At 44.7% G+C, this 18,033-nt stretch overlaps 2 protein-coding genes across 11 annotated transcripts in view; one reads left to right on the forward strand and one right to left on the reverse strand.

The window, feature by feature from the left end:
* The window catches only part of DCUN1D2 (defective in cullin neddylation 1 domain containing 2), a 34,857-nt gene extending 19,340 nt beyond the window's left edge, over positions 1–15,517 (reverse strand). The window contains exons 1-3 of one of the 9 annotated variants that reach the window (XR_004259243.1): positions 14,993–15,169; positions 8,607–8,823; positions 5,704–5,872 (exon numbers count right to left, since the gene is read on the reverse strand). Coding sequence is in view for 8 of the 9 variants with exons in the window: in XM_032246312.1 (XP_032102203.1) it covers positions 5,704–5,872; positions 8,607–8,925 (488 nt within the window). In the remaining variant the exon portion in view is untranslated. The other 8 variants (XM_032246310.1, XM_032246314.1, XM_032246315.1 and 5 more) reach the window with 8 other exon arrangements.
* A 140-nt stretch (positions 15,518–15,657) lies between these two features.
* TMCO3 (transmembrane and coiled-coil domains 3) overlaps positions 15,658–18,033 on the forward strand; it is a 55,516-nt gene continuing 53,140 nt past the window's right edge. For both annotated transcript variants that reach the window (XM_032246307.1, XM_032246308.1), the window contains exon 1: positions 15,658–15,922. The gene's annotated coding sequence lies outside the window, so the exon portion shown is untranslated. The remainder of the gene's footprint in view (positions 15,923–18,033) is intronic.

An 18,033-nucleotide genomic window follows, 5' to 3' on the forward strand; every position in this document is an offset into this window, starting at 1 on the left:
TGGTAGGTGCCTGTAATCCCAGCTACTTGAGAGGCTGAGGCAGGAGAATCACTTGAACCTGGGAGATGGAGGTTGTGGTAAGGCGAGATCGATCATGCCACTGCACTCCAGGTTGTGTGACAAGAGTGAAACTCCATCTCAAAAATAAATAATAAAAATAAAAATCCATTTGGCATTTAATTCACTTACATTTAATTATGTAATTATGACACACTGGGCTTAAATACTCCATTTTATTATGTGCTTGCTATTTGTCCTGCCTAAGCCCATTTTCCTTGCATTTCTTTGGATTTAACTTTAAATTTTTTTTTTTTTTTTTGAGACAGAGTTTCACTCTGTTGCCAGGCTGGAGTGTAGAGGTGCCATCTCAACTCATCGCAACCTCCACCTCCTGGGTTCAAGCCAGTCTCCTGCCTCAGCCTCCCAAGTAACTGGGACTACAGGTATGCGCCACCATGCCCAGCTAATTTTTGTATTTTTAGTAGAGTCAGGGTTTTACCACATTGGCCAGGATGGTCTTGATCTCGACCTCGTGATCTGCCTGCCTTCGCCTCCCAAAGTGCTGGGATTAAATGGGCGAACCACCGCGATTCCCCCCTTTAATATTTAGAAATCATATGGAGATCACATATTCTAATAATTATACATTTAATAGCAAATATTTTCTCCTACTATTGTGGCTTTTTCATTTCTTTTGACAAGCAAAAATTTTTAACTTTGGTGAAATCTATCAGTTTTTTCCTTTATGATCTTTTATTTAATATCTTCTCTATGAAAGTGTTTAACCCAAGGTCAAAAAGATCTTCCCCTACGTTTTTTCTAAAAACTTAAGTTTTAAATTTCTTGTCCACCTCTCCGATCTACCTTGGTTTTTATGTATATGAAGTACAGACTGAGGTTAATTTTTCCACATTTGTCCAGTGGGTTCAACACTACTGGTTGAAAAGACTCCCTTTTCCTCATCTGAAATGTCTTGACATCTTTGCAAAAAGAAAACACTGACCACATGGGTGTGAGTCTATTTTGGATTCTCTATTCTACTCACTGTCCTGATGGTTACAGCCTCAGAGACTTGAAATCAGGTAGCAGAATCCTCCTCCTTTGTTCATCTGTTTCAAGATGGTTTGCCACTTTTGTTTATAGTCCTGCTATGTGGTTTTTATATGTCTAGTTCTTTAGCAGTTTTTCAGTGATGTATCTGCTGAATGAGTGACAAAGTTGCTTTGAAGTCTACTGAAACCTTCTCTTACCGGAGGCCCAGAGGCCCATTTCCATGGCCCATTCTGTTGGCTCCTTTCATGTAATCCTGCTTCCTCACAGGACTGTGTATTCTGGTTTTGTCCTGAACATTGTATTAGAAAAAAACTGTTCATAGAAATAATGTAGGATAAGATGTTTTTCCAAATACCATTTTTATTTGCCTCTACCAGGTACCTGTGAGCACTAGCAATGTGGAATTACCTTAATCCAATTTTAGTGACATATTTTCTAGTCTCTCTAGATGACTTGAGCTAGGAGTTCCCACGAGGTCTTCCAGTTTACCCTGACTCTTAAAGTACAGGTCTTCAGACCCCAGACTTGAGTATTCCAACCTTGAAGACTGGGCAGACCCCAGTTTTCAGCTGTTGTCCTTGTACCTAAAAGAGGCTATCAAAAGGGGCTGTCGAAAGAATTGCTTTTCTGGGGAAAAGTAGCCCCAGCTGCTGGGCTTACCTCTTGAGATTTTTGTTTCACAGTTTTTCACTATCTTATTAGCTCCTTAATGCCTTGACACAGGTTTTTTACCTGGTTCACCATCTCTAAACACAATGCTCAGAAATTTTACTTGGTTTACTTAAGAATCCCTAGGCCTCTAATGAAATGATATAGGATTAACTGTTAAAAGCAGGTATTCTACTAACTTCAGTCAAGAAAGTTAATAGCCATGACAAAGTGTGAAAAAAAATAAAAACAGAGACACAAAAGCTAAAGTATTTTTTAAAGCTTAGCACTATTTAAACTAAGAGCAAATAGTCTTAAAAGCACTGAGATTTTTTAATCTCTACATTATACTTTAGTATAAAACTTTAATACAGACAAAATGCTTTCCTTCTTAACAGCCCCATGAGATGTGGACAGCAGTATTTATCCATCATAAACTTGTAACCTAAGATCACATTCTGCATACTCAAGAGGCACAAATCATCTCGGCTATTTTGGGAAAGACTCACACTCAAAATCTTTAAAATATGTTAAGTTATAACAGATAATAGGATAATGGACAGGAATTTAAAAAATTTCTTTGTATAACATATTTTTAGACAATGACTAAGAAATGTCAGTATTTCCCTAAGAAGCATGTATTTCCAAAATTTCCTATTTCAGAGAGATTTTTAATAGATGGGATAATGTATTGTACAATACCAACAGAATGCTTAACAGGTATTTTCCATTCTAAAACTACTGGTAATTCACCTAGACTTTCCTAAGTGCAAAGAGCATGAATAAATATGCTGTTATACCATGGTCATGACATCTTTTGCTTGTTTGGTTTTATGCACCCACAGAGAGTTTTATAAGATATTACAGACAGTGCCTGACTTACAATGTTTAAGATTTTTCCGGCTAAGTGCAGTGTGGCTCATGCCTATAATTCCAGAGCATTAGGAGGCTGAGGCAGGAAGATCGCTTGAGCCCAGGAGTTCAAGACCATTAATGGGCAACACAGCAAAACCCTGTCTCTACAAAGATTCTATAAAAACTTAGCTGGGCATGGTAGCATACAACTGTGGTCCCAGCTACCTGGGAAACAAAGGTGGGAGGACTGCTTGGGCCTGGGTGGTCAAGACTGCAGTGAGCCAAGACTGCGCCACTGCACTCCAGGCTAAGTGACTAGGAGAGAAATCCCACCTCAAAAAATAAAAAAAAAGATTCATTTTGACTTTATAAGATTATGGGGTATTAAATGCATTTTTAACTTATGATTTTTTTTTTTTTTTTTTTTTGAGATGGAGTCTCACTCTGTTGCCCAGGCTGGAGTGCAGTTGCTCACTTCAACCTCTGCCCCCCAGCGTTCAAGCGATTCTCCCACCTCAGCCTCCCAAGGAGCTGGGATTACAGGCGCCTGCCATCATGTCCAGCTAATTTTTGTATTTTTAGTAAAGATGGTGTTTCAACATCTTGGCCAAGCTCATCTTGAACTCCTGACCTCATGATCCACCCTCCTCAGCCTCCCAAAGTGCTGGGATTACAGGCATGAGCCACTGCGCCCAGCCAACTTATGATATTTTTAAACTTAAGATGAGTTTGTCAAGATGAGAAGCATCTATATTAGAAATAGTTTATCATCTAAACAGACAAGACTATAAATAGAACAGATTCATCAGTTCAGGACAGGAAACAAGTTCTCTACTTTTTCTTTTCCCTCGGCTGCTGTAAGTATATGCTTTAAGAACAAGTTTACTATAAGGCTTCAAGCTCTCTTCAGCAGCTAAAAATATGCTATTCTAAGTTATCAACACTGAAAATCAGAATATGAGAAATAGCAAGTCAAATAAGGTGGCTTTTACCCCATCTCATGAAACACGCTTGTTTGTTGTTTAACAACAGGAATATGTTCTGAGAAATGTGTTGTTAGGCAGTTTCATTGTTGTGTGAACATCCTAGAGTGTATTTACACAAACATAAACATATCTGAACATAGAAAAGTACAGTAAAAATACAGTACAGATGATAATTGTACTCCTGTATATAACACTTCCCATGAATGGAGCTTGCAGGCCTGGAAGTTGTTCTGAGTGGTGAGTGAATGTGAAAGTCTAGGACACTACTAGATTTTACAAACACTACACACTAGACTATTGCTACATTTATTAAAATATTTTTCTTTCTTCAATAATAAATGTTAGTTTACTGTAACTTTAAAATTTTTAAAAACTTTTTAACTCTTGACACTTAGCCTAAAATACAAACACATTCTACAGCTGTACAAAAATATTTTCTTTATATTCTTATTATATATACTTTTTTCTATTTAAAATACGTTTTTAACTTTTTTGTTAAAAACCAAGACACAAACACACACGTTAGCCTAGGCCTACACAGGGTCAGGATCATCAAAATCACTGTCTTCTGTCTTCACATCTTGTCCTACTAGAACAGGGATGTCCAATCTTTTAGCTTCCCTGGGCCACACTGGAAGAATTGTCTTGGTCCACACATAGAATACACTAACACTAACAAAAGCGGATGAGCTTTAAAAAAAAAAAGTCACAAAAAGTCTCATGTTTTAAGAAAGTTTACAAGTTTGTGTTGGGCTACATTCAGAGCTGTTCTGGGCTGCGGGTTGGACAGGCTTGCACTAGAAGGTCCTTGGGGCAATAACAGGCATGGAACTGCCACCTATGACAACAATGCCCCCTTCTGGATACCTCCTAAAGGACCTGCCTGAGGCTGTTTGACAGTTAACTTAGGGAAAAAAAAGAAAAAAACGGAGAAAAAAAACTACACAGCCAAGTAGCAGTAGCTTCTGCCACATATCCTGCAAAAAAAAAAAAAAAAAAAAACAACAAAAAACAAAAGTTGAATTAGGTTGGGCGACATGGCTCATGCCTATAAAATCTCAGCACTTTGGGAGGCTGAGGTGGGTAGATCGTCTGAGGTCAGGAGTTCAAGACCAGCCTGGTGAAACCCGTCTCTACTAAAAATACCAAAATTAGCTGGGCATGGTGGCAGGTACCAGTAATCCCAGCTGCTCTGGAGACTGAGGTAGGAGAATCACTTGAGCCCAGGAGACAGAAGTTACAGTGAGCCAAGATCACCCCACTGCATTCCAGCCTGGAGACAGAGTGAGACTCCATCTTGATTAAAAAAAAAAAACCAAAAAACCAAACAAGTAGAAGGAATACACTCTAAAATAGCCATAAAAAGTACAGTAAATACATAAACTAGTAACGTAATCATTTGAATTATCAAGTATTATATAATACTGCACATAGCTGGATGTGCTATGGTCTTATATGACTGGCAGTGTTGTAGGTTTGTCTGTACCAGCATCACCACACACAGGTAATGTACTGTGCTATGACATTATAAGACTGTGATGTAGGAACTTTTCAGCCCCATTTTAACCTTACAGGGACTGTCACATAAGTGGTCCACTATTGACCAAAATGTCATTATGTAGTGTATGACTGTAGTTCATTAAGCTTAATGATGAAAAGACAGTTACATTAGGCCCTTTCATTTACTTTTGTAACTTATCTGATAAGCGAGAAACATCTTTAAGTTATTAATGAAGCCTTTATCCTAATCCTTTAGGCAGAATAGAAAAATATTACAAGCAAAAACCAAAATGACATCTTAATTAATTTTTAACATAGCAACATAATAAATTCTACATTTAGCATATAGTATTATGAAATAACATGAATGAACTGAACCTGATAATTTACTGCCAATTCAAAATTGGAAAGAAAAAACTCAAAAAGAAAATGAGTTACAAAAGGAATATAAAAAAATTAAAATATGAAATGAAATAAAGCTTTACACTGAAAATTAAAAGGAAACCAATGGCTTAATAGTGCAGATACATAAGAAATTTTTAAGATACACAAAGAAAATGAACAAATATGAAATTAATTTGTAAAAGTTGCTGGAAAATAATGTTGAAAGTATTTTCAGTTTCAGTTCTGAAAAAATTTAAGCTAAGAATAATTTACTTACCCAAGTTCTGTCATGCCATCTAGAAATTCCTTCCTGCTAAATTCACACTGAGTTGCTGCCCTGAACTTCCACGCGATGACCAATACACTGATACTGGCAGGATCTAGGTGCAGATCATCACAAAACTGTTGGATCCCATCTATTCCAATTTTGTTTTCATCTTGTGGGTCTGTAGTTAACATCAGGGGAAAAGAAAGTTATACTTTTTTGAAAAGTAATTCTAAAATAGGAGGTTTGAATCCTATCATTCTATTATACTACCTAGTTCTAGCAAGCGTGTTTCCAATACATCAATCAACAGGCTGCACAGGAAAGAAATAGTGAGCAACAAATAATGTATCCAGAAAACGGTCCTATTTTTAAAATCTAGGTTTCTGGATTTTAGGGGAAAAAAAATCATTGACTTTTGAGAAGCTCTGATCACTAAGAAAAATTTAATTTCCTTAAAGTGAAATAAAAATTCAAGTTTACAGAAATTTAGCTCACCCAAAGGCAAACTGCTACAAAAATACTGGATTGATAAAGTATTTGTAATACCTCAGTTATCACAACTCTGCCAAAGTAAATGAATGATTGATGTTTTTCTTCTTAAATAATTTTATTTGCTAGTTCTAATGGTGCTGGACAATAACTCTTTTTCAGAATAATTTAGCTTATGCATCCACATTTAATAGCTTAGAAATTCAGGCTCCCCACCCCCTATTTCTAGTTTAAAAATAAAATTAAAGAACTTAGTATTTGTTTATCAGAAAATCAAACAGTAAAATATATTTAAAGCATCCCAGCAAGACGTCACTAAAGCTAGTAATTTCAGATAGATTATGTATATCATAATATATCATAATGCATATGTCAATTGTTGGTTTAGAAGGTGAAATAGAAAACCTGTAGCTTCTTTGCTTAAATAAAGATTAGGTGTGATAAATTTTTCTTCCCCTTCATACAAAATTTAACTTTGGTCGTTTAAGTAATATATTACTACATATATATAGTTACCAAAGAAAAACTGATGACGTAAATGAAAGAAACCATAAACATCCTTCTAACTCTATTCTCCTACATCAGGAGAAAACAACCTCACCCATAGTTTATGGGACAGAGGTTCTATTAAAAAAAAAACCTCACTTATTACCTTCTTCAATTCCACCTCCTTATATTACACTTCAGGAACAGAAATACTGATCTACAAAGCTCTGAATTAATAAACCATCTCAGTAAATTTCATTACAACAATGTTCAATATTTCAAGTAATTTTACAAGTACTTATTCGTTTGTATGTTAATATAATAACATATGTTTGTCAGCAGTCTTAGAACTATGTTTATTTTTAGAGTCTAAAATGATTACACCATGTTTCTACTTTAACTAACTATAATTGCATGATAAAGTTAAATAATAATGAAGGAATGAAGCTTCAATAACACCTAAAGATACAATTTTCCACTTATACACAAGTATTTTTTCAAAGGCAGCTGTACATATTTAAATAACTTTAAAAAAATTTGCATAGCATATGACTTACAAAATTAGTTCAGTAACTAACTTAGCCAAAAATTCTTAAAACATGACTAAAGCTTAACTAAAAACAATTTTAATTTTTTAGGAACTATAATAAGTACAAATCTGATTTGTTTGTTTTACCACTGACTAAGTTTCTGAGCTAAGATTTTTTTTAAGGCAATTTTCAATCCATTTTTCAGATCTAAACAGAAAGACTAAAGTTCACACACAGTATTTGGCTGGACACAGTGGCTCACGCCTGTAATCCCAGCACTTTGGAAGGCCGAGACAGGCGGATCACGACATCAGGAGTTTGAGACCAGCCTGGCCAATATGGTGAAACCCTGTCTCTAAATAAAAATAGAAAAAATTAGCCCAGCGTGGTGGCGCGCACCTGTAGTGCCAGCTACTCGGGAGGCTGAGGCAGAAGAATCACTTGAACCCAGGAGGCGGAGGTTGCAGTGAGCTGAGACGGTGCCACTGCACTCTAGCCTAAGCGACAGAGCAAGACTCTGTCTCAAAAAAAAAAAAAAGCAAAAAATGAAAATAATAAACAAACAAGAAGTTAAAGCCAAGGAAATTATTCTATATTTGAGCTAATACTTGTTTAAATGAGGGTCAAGGTTTGGTTTTGTTTTCAAGTTTTGGAAAACTTAGTCTTAAAAACTGCTAGAAACAGCTAAACAAGTCAGCTCTTAGCCTGCTGCCTCTCCCTCTGCACTAGATATGAAATGTAGAGCCTGCAGAACCTGGATCTGCATATGCTCATCAAGGCAGTCTAGAGTTCACGGCACAGCTGCATTTTCACAAGAAGCTTTGATCTAAGCACTGATGTCAATAAAAATCATGACTGTTCACAATCTGCAACACAAGGTTTCTTTGCTGAGAGCTTTTCCCAAAGCCTCTCTAACCATGGAAGCTATTTCAGTGCTGACATGCCACTACCCGGGCAAGGAAAACACTGAGGTTCACCCTTGCTCCAGGATCATCTTCGTGATTTGGTGGTGTTCTTAACCTTCTCACCATCAATATTTCAGCCTAAATAGAAGTGCTTGAAAACAATACCGTATTAACAGACACAATCATGCTGACACCAAGCCTCCCAGCAGTGGCTTTTCCCTGACAGGCTGTGCGACATCGGACTCACCGCACAGTACAAGTGGGCGCTGGCCTGGTCCTGATCCATCACTGACTCCCCTCTTCTCGCCCTCCCCACCTCCCTCCAATCACAGTCCCAGCCCCATTTAAATGGGAGAAAGTGGATTCTGTAGCTGAGCGCAGGGAGAAGAAGCAAGAGCAGCCTAGAGACCTCCTGCCTCTGGCACCAGAGCCCTGGACATGCAGTGCCCAGGCCGCTGATGGAGGTGGGCATCCGTCCAGCTTTGCTGCCAACCCCTCTTACCTTTGTACCTGCCGTACAGCTGCTCCAGCTTCTTCTTGTCCACAGTGTTCCGCATGGACTCCCTGTGGAACGAGTCTGGGTTTTGGAAGAAGCTGTCCGTGGCCTCGTCTAGTCTCCACTCATTCTGCGTTAAGCAGTAGATAGCAGTTCTCTCGCCAGCCTGAGTGCATGCCATAAACTGGCGGACCTTGTCCCTCTGAGACGATTTAAGCTTATGCTTTGGGATGCAAAAGAAGTAGGAAAGCCAGTGAGGCTGCTCAGGGTTTGTCCCAGCCTCTAGCCTAACGCCTGCACTTAACTGGGCAGAATCACAGAACATAAAGCTTTGCTCTTCATCAGTTAAAAAGACTGCACAGCCTTCTGAAAATCGAAACAATGGCACCTACACAGTAACAAACAGGCAGTCTAACCTTCAAAAATTATGAGAATTAACATTTTATACAAGACACATTCTGACCTCTACACAGTCACTCTGCGTGAAGTATGACTATTGTTTTTCTAAAAATCTCTGTATGCCTCCCTCTGTAATGCACATCTAACCCTCTGATGAAACAGGGCAAGGACTTCACAGCATCACAGGGGCCCTAGCTGCAGGGTCTTCTTTGGCTTCAAGTAAGTTCAGGCTCTAATGAATGGGAAGAGGCTGTGCAGTTAGGAGACATTAAGTTTTTCCCAGTTTAAATTCAGCAGAATCACACTGATAAAAACGTACACCAATAACTAAGGAAAGTGTTAAAAGTAATTTATAAAAATTTCACAAGCAGGCACAAAAAAAGCCTGTTATGATTAAATGGAAACAATAATACTAATAACAAGAATGCCTCTGTATAGGAGACAGAAATAAAATGAAAAATAGGACAGAGGCTCTGGGCAGGCAATAAATAACAAAACTGCCAAGTAGCTGTACTATATATAGTATATAATGAAACAAGGTAATATCTTGACACTTCCAGATATAGGAGGGCTGAGTTTCCACTTATCTAAAGTAACTTGATGATGTAATCCCAGCACTTGGAGGCCAAGGCAGATCACTTGAGGTAAGGAGTTCGAGACCAGCCTGGCCAACATGGTGAAACCTCATCTCTACTAAAAATACAAAAATTAGCAGGGCATGGTGGTGTGCACCTGTAGTCCCAGCTACTCGGGAGGCTGAGGCAGGAGAATCGCTTGAATCTGGGAGGCAGAGATTGCAGTGAGCTGAGATCTTGCCACTGCACTCCAGCCTGGGTGACAGAGCAAGACTCTGTCTCAAAAAATAATAATAGTAAACAAAGTAACTTAATGAAAACAACACTGGAAAAGAAAGTGATTTACTAACTTCTCTAAATCCAAACAGACCCTAGAATCTACTGGATGCTAATGTTTTACAAAAATGCTTTCCACAATAAGGGGGTAATTTTTTACTCAAATTTTTATAAGGAATTTATGCTCAATCTTGTTCAAATAAAAATGGACAACTTATAAAAACACATGGAATGAATCCTAACATAACTTACAGAAATATACAGAAGGATAACAAGGTATGGATGAGAAAACTTGAGACTGGGGAAAAGGCATACCAGAAGGCCAGGGGTACTGTTAGTACAGGGACAGGCCTGTCACATGTCAGAGCTGGAAATCAGGCTCTAAGCTTCCCCAGTGCCACAGCAAAGAAAATATGATTAGTTAGGAAAATCCGTTTTCATAGGATCTAAAACCTTAGCAGCAGCTCAGAAGTGGTACAGACCATTCTGGCCTAAAGCCTGAGGGAACCATCTCCTGGGGCTCCTCACGAAGTTCAACGTTTCCTCGTGTATACCAATTTCTCACCAAAACGCCAACAACGTACTGCAGAGCTGGCTTCCAGTTGCTTTTTTTTTTTTTGAGACAGGCAATCAAAAAGCATGGTGCCAAAATACCAGAGGACAATTCCGCAGGAACATTAAGATAATGCTGTCCAGACAGACAGTCCCCCGCGTGCACCTGGGACCCTGGGGTCCTCAGGCCTCTCAGGAGTTCCACAGAACTACCTTCCTGAGTGTTCTAAGCTGTCACCAGCCTTGCTCACTCTCATTCTCACAAAGTGCACAGCAGAGGCTTCCACAGGCTGTATGGGTTGTGATATCACAGGACTGAAAACAAGACTTGGGAGCCTTTTACTGAGCCAAAATTAAGATATTTGCAAAAACTAATGGGTTTATTATTGCTAATTAAATACAGAAATATTTCAATACTTTCTATTTTAATTTCTAATATGGTAAATATTGACGACTATTACCCACATAAACAATGGCTCTCATTTAAGAAGGACTGGGGTTCAACGTTCCGATGACTGGGGCTCCAATCATTCTTAGAAACATACAGGAAATGTGGTTCATATACACCATGGCATACTACGCAGCCACAAAAAGGACGAAGATCATGTCCTTTGCAGCAACACAGATGGAGCTGGAGGCCATTTCCCTAAGTGAACTGATGCAGGAACAGAAAATCAAATGCCACATGTTCTCACTTGTAAGTGGGAGTTCAACACTGAGCACATGTGGACACAAAGAAGGAACAACAGACACCGGCACCTGCTTGAGGGTGGCAGGAGGGAGAGGATCACAAAACCACCCATTGGGTACTGTGCTTCTCACCTGGCTGACGATATCATCTGTAAAGCAACCCCCAGGACATGCTACTAACCTTTATAACCAACCTGCACATGTGCCCCTGAACCTAAAATAAAATAAAAAACAAGCCCCAAAACAATAGAGGACTCCTGAGACGAAACACTTTGAGAACTGCTAATTCAGGGGAGTCCAGGGAATTAACATTTCGGCCACTCAGAACAATGAGTGTTGAGCATTTGGGAGTCTTGGATCCCTTTTGGAATCTGATGAGTCATCGTTCTGCCCTCCAGGAAAACATATAAGAACCTCACATGCGCAGGCAGCTTTGAATAAAATTTCAGGGGTTTCACAGATGGCTTAGGTCTATCTGGAAAGTTCTCATAAGGTAGGAGAAGGTAGAACTCAGGCTGAGAGCTGGTGAAGAAGATCAGAAACCTTCACTCAGCCAGCTTTCTCTCGTAATGTTCCAGACAGCAGCCATCTCAGGCTTGTGGGCCAGGTGGTATGCTGCAAAAGCAGACAGCCATAGTGTTCCAATAAAACTCAATTTACAAAAACAGCTAACTTGTGGGCTGTAGTTTGCTGACCCCGACCTACATTCTAGAGGAATGAATGAATACACATTCTCTATATTATTTCCTGAAATTGAGCTTTTGAAAAGAACTAAACAAAGAATTCGAGGTTGTATTCTCCGGCAAGATTGAATTTAGCTAAATTAAATCAGATCCCATATTCTCTGACAGTAAGCAGACAAAAGATAGAGCTGGTGTCTTTTTACGAAGTTGACAGCCTTCTGAAGGGAGGGTGAGCAAAGCCAAGAGTTACCTTAAAAAGTTTAGTATAAAGACACAAGTACAACCCCCAAAATGGTCCACCACTAAGAAAAGCCATGACATCCTCACTATGGAAGCGGCCATCATTGCTAGATTTAAAAATTCTGCCATGTTACACAACAAAATTTAGTATATCCATGTAACAGAATAGAATTTGGCCATAAAAAGGAATGAAGTATTGATACATGCCACAACATGTATGAAGCTCAAAAGCACGATGCTGAGTGAAAGAAGCCAGGCACAAGAAGCCACACCGTGTATGACTCCACTTAGAGGAAATATGCAGAATGGGCAAATCTACAGAGAGAGAAAGGTGAGTGGTGGCCAGGGGCTGGGACAAGGGAGGAGCTGGGAGTGACTGTTGATGGGTGCAGGGCTTTCTTTTGGGGCAACAAAAATGTTTTAAGACTAGATAGAGGTGGGAGTTCCACAAATTTGTGAACATACCAAACACCATTGAATTGTACTCTTTAAAATAATTTTATGTCACATGAATTTCACCTAAAAAAAAAAGTCAACATTGTACTCATTAGACTCTCCCAGACTATTCAGCAGACTAATATCCTCTTGGGTGACTGAATTATTCAACCAGCATTATACAACTGATGGCTCCACATCAAGAGATCTGGAATGCGGACACCTGGAAGACATGATGGTGTCTGATCCTGAGCTCCCGCGGGTCACCCCTTGAAGCCGCCTCTAATATGCGACGACATTGTTACACCAGCAGCCTAGTTTCCTACAACTCTAGAAGAACAGATGCAGGAGCACATGGATTCAAAGTGGTTTTGGATGGTTACTGTCAGCTACAGAGGGAACTGAAGGGTATCGAGAAACACGGAGATCCTCCTGCAATCTACTCAAATTGCCTGATGTCACAAGATACGCCAGCAAACCCTGAACGGCACGGTGGTGCCAAAGCACCGGTTCAGAACGAGCAAGAGCAGCTCTGAGGTCTAGGCTTAGCCCATTAACATGTCTCTGGCCAGTCAACAAAGGTGCAATCATTTGACGTCACCGCTTACAGGTTTCTCCATAAAATAACGGCAATTAAAGCAACGATGAGTAGCTAAATCTAAAGACTACGTGCTTCATGTCCAAAAGTGACTAAGAGACCCAAGTGGCCTCTTCTGAAGAAGGGAACTGGCATAAAGCTTCTTAGGAGACAAAAAAGCTATCAACTAACAAACTAAAGGGGAGAGAAAGAAGCCCCGAGTGCCCTTAGACAGGACTAAACCCAGGTCAAATTAACAAAGGCCCAGACGTTGGCAGGAAGCTTTTGAGTGTACCCAGATGGGACTGAACCCAGGTCAAACTAATCAAGGTCGATCCACTGTGGAACCGGGGCCGCCCTTCAGGCTGACAACCTTCACCGAGGCTTACCACGTCATGCAAATTCAATTATTAGGCCAGCTTTTCAAGAGTGTATGTAGGGGGGTATTTTCTAGGTTTCACTACTTTATTCTGTTAAAATGTACACAATTCTTGAAATAAAAATCCGGACAATCCAGCGGAAACAGCAAATAAAATCTCTAAGCTATAAAAAGTCTTAAACGTTTTAACTGTGACTTTGTGTAAAACTACTCATATAATCTGGCATCAAGGATACCCATAGGTCGAATGGAAAGAAATTACTCTTACAATGTCCTTGGGTCAACTTACAGGGGGCTGGTGGGCCAATCATTTTGATCAAATAAACTATATAAGCTTATGGATCACTTTGACGCTGTTTTGGTGTACAGAACACTTGAGGGAGGGAGAATGAAATTCATCCCCGCTCCGCAGCAGTGGAGGAGCTGATAGATGATCATAGACGCTCCTCTCCCGCATTCTGAGCGTGTTCAAGTTTCCCCAAGCTAAGTTCCTGTCTACTCTGCCCGTTTCCTCCTAAAAGGTGGAGCGAACTACCTTTACCAGCCCAGGTATGCACCCTAACTCATGCCACCTCGCTGCAACTCGGCCTCCGCAGTGACCCCTGAGGGTCACACAAGCCCGGCGGCTGCAGTTAGTGGCATCTTCACAGCTGCTCTTTCGTTCAGCACTGCTGATGGCTCCCTTCCCATCTAAACCCCATCCTCTTGATTTCGACACATTGTAGCCTCCTGGTTTCTCCCACCGGCCCTTCTCAGTCTCCTCTGCGGCTCTTCTCCCCTCCTGACACTCTGTCTTCCCCCTCCACTCCCCTCTACTCGTCACCGTGTCCCTTCCCGGCTCTCTGTGCTTTAGCCAGGGCAATCTTTCAGCTTCTAGACGACGCCATCGCCGACCACCTATGCATGTACCGTTTCTTCTGCCTGGAGCCGCGCACAGCTGGCTGCCCCTGCCACCTCACTTTTTCTCTGGCTAATTTCCAGAGAAATTCTGCAGAGCTCAGCTCACACCGTCAGCATCTGACAGCACGCCCCCGCCCGCACCCTACAGGCTCCTGGACCCCGTGCCTCGGCCCTCGTCCCAGCCGTGTGTCTGGCGCCTGCCACCCCTGCTGGGGCACCAGCTCCTTCGGCGCCAAAAGCGCGCCCGGCCCAGCGCCCATCACCGCCAGAGCACCCTGCTGGCCTCTGAGGCGCTGTGTCTGAGCCCCATCCATCACCGTGGCTTCCACCGCACTTCGAAGCAGCTGAGGCGCACCCCGGCAGCCTCCCTCCCGGGCCGCAGACGCACAGCCCCGGCCCGAGCGCCGCCGCCTCTCCTTCCCCTCCCGGCCGCAGGCCGCCCCCGCGAATCTGTGCTTCTCGGGGTTCCTCCCCTGCGCGGTTTTGGTCAACAGCCTCAGCACCTGCACCGGCGCCCGCAGGAGCAGCCGAGCCCGCGCGTGCGTCCGCTCCCGTTTCCGAGCCGCCCTGGGAAGCCGCGGCTCCCCCAGGCCCCCGCCGCCCCGCGCCCCGCGGCTCCCCCCGGCCCCCGCCGCCCCGCGCCCCGCGGCTCCCCCCGGCCCCCGCCGCCCCCGCACCCCGCTCACGATCGGTAGTCCCTCGCAGCTCGCGGCTCCGATCAAACCCGCGCCCCCCACGGTCCCGCGCCTCCCACGCCGCCGCTCCGGCTCGCAGGCCCCGGCGCACTCCTCCCTCAGCCCCGCCCGGGACGCCCCACACAGCTCGCCGGGCTCGGCCCCACCCATCCAGCGCGCCGCCAGCGCCGACCTCGGCGCCCGACCCCGACCCCGACCGGCAGAGGCGACGCCAGCGCACCTACCATCTCCCTCGCGCCGCCCGCCCCTCGCCGGCCCCGGCCTTCTGCGCAGGCGCGGCGGTCGCTCCGCCCTAGTCCTAGGACGGCCGCGGCCCGGGGCTCCGGGGCACTGGCGGGAGCCGGCCGCGGGGACTCCCATTCCCGGAATGCTCAGCGCCGCCCGGGGGCCGACGGGAGCTCTCGCACCGCCCCTGCCCCAGCGCTCCGCCTGTTCGGCGCCGACATCCCCCTGTCTCCCCGGCTCGTCCTGCCCTCTGTGAGGGCCGTGGCTAGCGCCTGAGGTGACCGATGCCGGCCCGAGGCTCCCAGGCCCCACGCCGGTCGGGAGGTGCTCTTAGAAGACGAGGGTGACGAGTCGGTGCACAGAACTCCATCTCCCGACATGCCCTGCACCGCCCCTCGGCCGACGGGACACGCCCACTCCCGCCTCTTAAAGGGGGCTGCGCCTGCGTGTGGGCGGGAGTCCTGGGCGGCGGCGCTGGGCTAGGGCGGCTCTTCGCTGAGCGGCGGCCGCTCCTTCCCGGCCTCCCGGCCGCAGTCCCGCCTGGCAGAGGATGAAGGGAAGCCCTCGGGCGCTGCGGTCCGAGGCGAGAGACGGCGTCCCTCTCCGCCCCTCGGCTCCCGGCGCCGCAGAGCCCTGCCCAGGCCGCGGGACGGTGATGCTCTGGCCGGGCGGGTGGGCGCGGCCCCCTACGTCCCGGTGAGCGCCGGGCCTTGTCCTAACGGGGCTCTTTCCCAGGGGTCCCCTTCTTTCCTTTCCTCTCCCTCCCCGGGGCTCCCCTTCCTTCTCTCCTTCCCTCCCTCCCCAGGGCTCCCCTTCCTTCTCTCCTTCCTTCCCTCCCCGGGGCTCCCCTTCCTTCTCTCCTTCCCTCCCTCCCCGGGGCTCCCCTTCCTTCTCTCCTTCCCTCCCTCCCCGGGGCTCCCCTTCCTTCTCTCCTTCCTTCCCTCCCCGGGGCTCCTCTTCCTTCTCTCCTTCCCTCCCTCCCCGGGACTCCCCTTCCTTCTCTCCTTCCCTCCCTCCCCGGGGCTCCCCTTCCTTCTCTCCTTCCCTCCCTCCCCGGGGTTCCCCTTCCTTCTCTCCTTCCCTCCCCGCCTCCGGGGCTCTCCTTCCTTCCCTCCCGGGCCTCCCCTTCTCTTGCAGGCGCTGTCTCCCGGGGTCGGGTGGTCTGTGTGGCCTGGGGTCCCGCTCCTCCAGGCCTTGCCTAGGCGTTCTTGGCTGAGGCCCACGTTCTCACCTGGTAGCCACCTGCGTTCCCACCCTGGCCGCCCGCGGGGACTCGGGACCGCCAGGGCCGGCGGCGGGGCGGGGATGCAGCCCCATCCCTGGCGCCCCTCCTGTGGGGTCCGTGAGCCAGGGTGTGGACGCCTGCGCTGGGAAAGCAAGGCCGCTGTGCTTCGGGTCCCTAGTAACTGCCCGTTTTTCTGGTTACTCTCTTACAAATTTATCTTATTTACCGGCTTTTTCAAAAGGAGTGTCTTAATGTTTGGATTGCTTAGTGAAATATACATATATTTTTCCTACAAACTTGACTTAAATATTCTGAAGCTGGCCGGACGCGGTGGCTCACGCCTGTAATCCCAGCACTTTGGGAGGCCGAGGCGGGTGGATCACGAGGTCAAGAGATCGAGACCATACTGGTCAACATGGTGAAACCCCGTCTCTACTAAAAAATACAAAACATTAGCTGGGCATGGTGGCGCGTGCCTGTAATCCCAGCTACTCAGGAGGCTGAGGCAGGAGAATTGCCTGAGCCCAGGAGGCGGAGGTTGCGGTAAGCAGAGATCGCGCCATTGCACTCCAGCCTGGGTAACGAGCGAAACTCCGTCTCAAAAAAAAAATTATATATATATATATATTCTGAAGCTTTTTTGTTGTTGAGACAGAGTCTTGCTGACGCCCCAGGCTGGAGTGCCCAGCCAAGGCTCAAGGGATTCTCCCGCCTCAGCTGCCTCAGGAGCTGGGGCCACAGGGGCTACTAAGCCGCACTAAGTTTTTCATTTTTAATAGAGACAGGGTCTTGCTGTGTTGCCCAGGCTGGTCTACAACTCCCGGCCTCAGGCAGTTCGCCCACCTCAGCCTCCCAAAGTGCTGGGAATATAGATAATTGGTCATAATACAGCAGTGGCATGAACCACCGCACCCAGCCTTTTTATTTTGAGATGTTGCAGATTCACATGTAGTTGTAAGGAGTAATATAAAGAAATCCTAGAGTGCCTTGCCATGTTTTCTCCAATGGTAGCACCTTGCAAAACCATAGTACATGCAGGAAATTTTCATTGATCAGATCCCCTGACCTGCTGAGATTGCACCAACTGTATACGCACTAGTGAGTGTCAGTCTACAGCTGTGTGTCTTCTCAATGAAATTGAGATTTTTTTCACTTAGCCTTGAGATACATCCGCATTGTTATATGTATCAATAGCTCAAGATACAGAAATTCTAAGAATTCATTATTTAAAAAGTAATCCCAGCACTTTGGGAGGCTGAGGCAGGCAGATCAGCTGAGGTCAGGAGTTAAAGACCGCCTGACTAACATGGTGAAACCCAGACTTTACTAAAAATACAAAAATTAGCTGAGTGTGGCGGTGGATGCCTGTAATCTCAGCTACTCGGAAAGCTAAGGCAGGAGAATGGCTTGAACCGGGGAGGCGGAGGTTGCAGTGAGCTAAGATCACACAACTGCCTTCCAGCCTGGGTGACAAAAGCAAAACTCAGTCTTAAAAAAAAAACCAAAAAACTGCACCACATTACAGGTATTCAAAGTCTTTCTTTTTTTTTTTTTTTTTTTTTGAGATGGAGTCTCACTGTGT

The sequence above is a fragment of the Sapajus apella genome, unplaced genomic scaffold, assembly GCF_009761245.1.
Source record: "Sapajus apella isolate SASKATOON/1434 unplaced genomic scaffold, GSC_monkey_1.0 scaffold60, whole genome shotgun sequence".
NCBI classification, from domain to species: domain Eukaryota; kingdom Metazoa; phylum Chordata; class Mammalia; order Primates; family Cebidae; genus Sapajus; species Sapajus apella.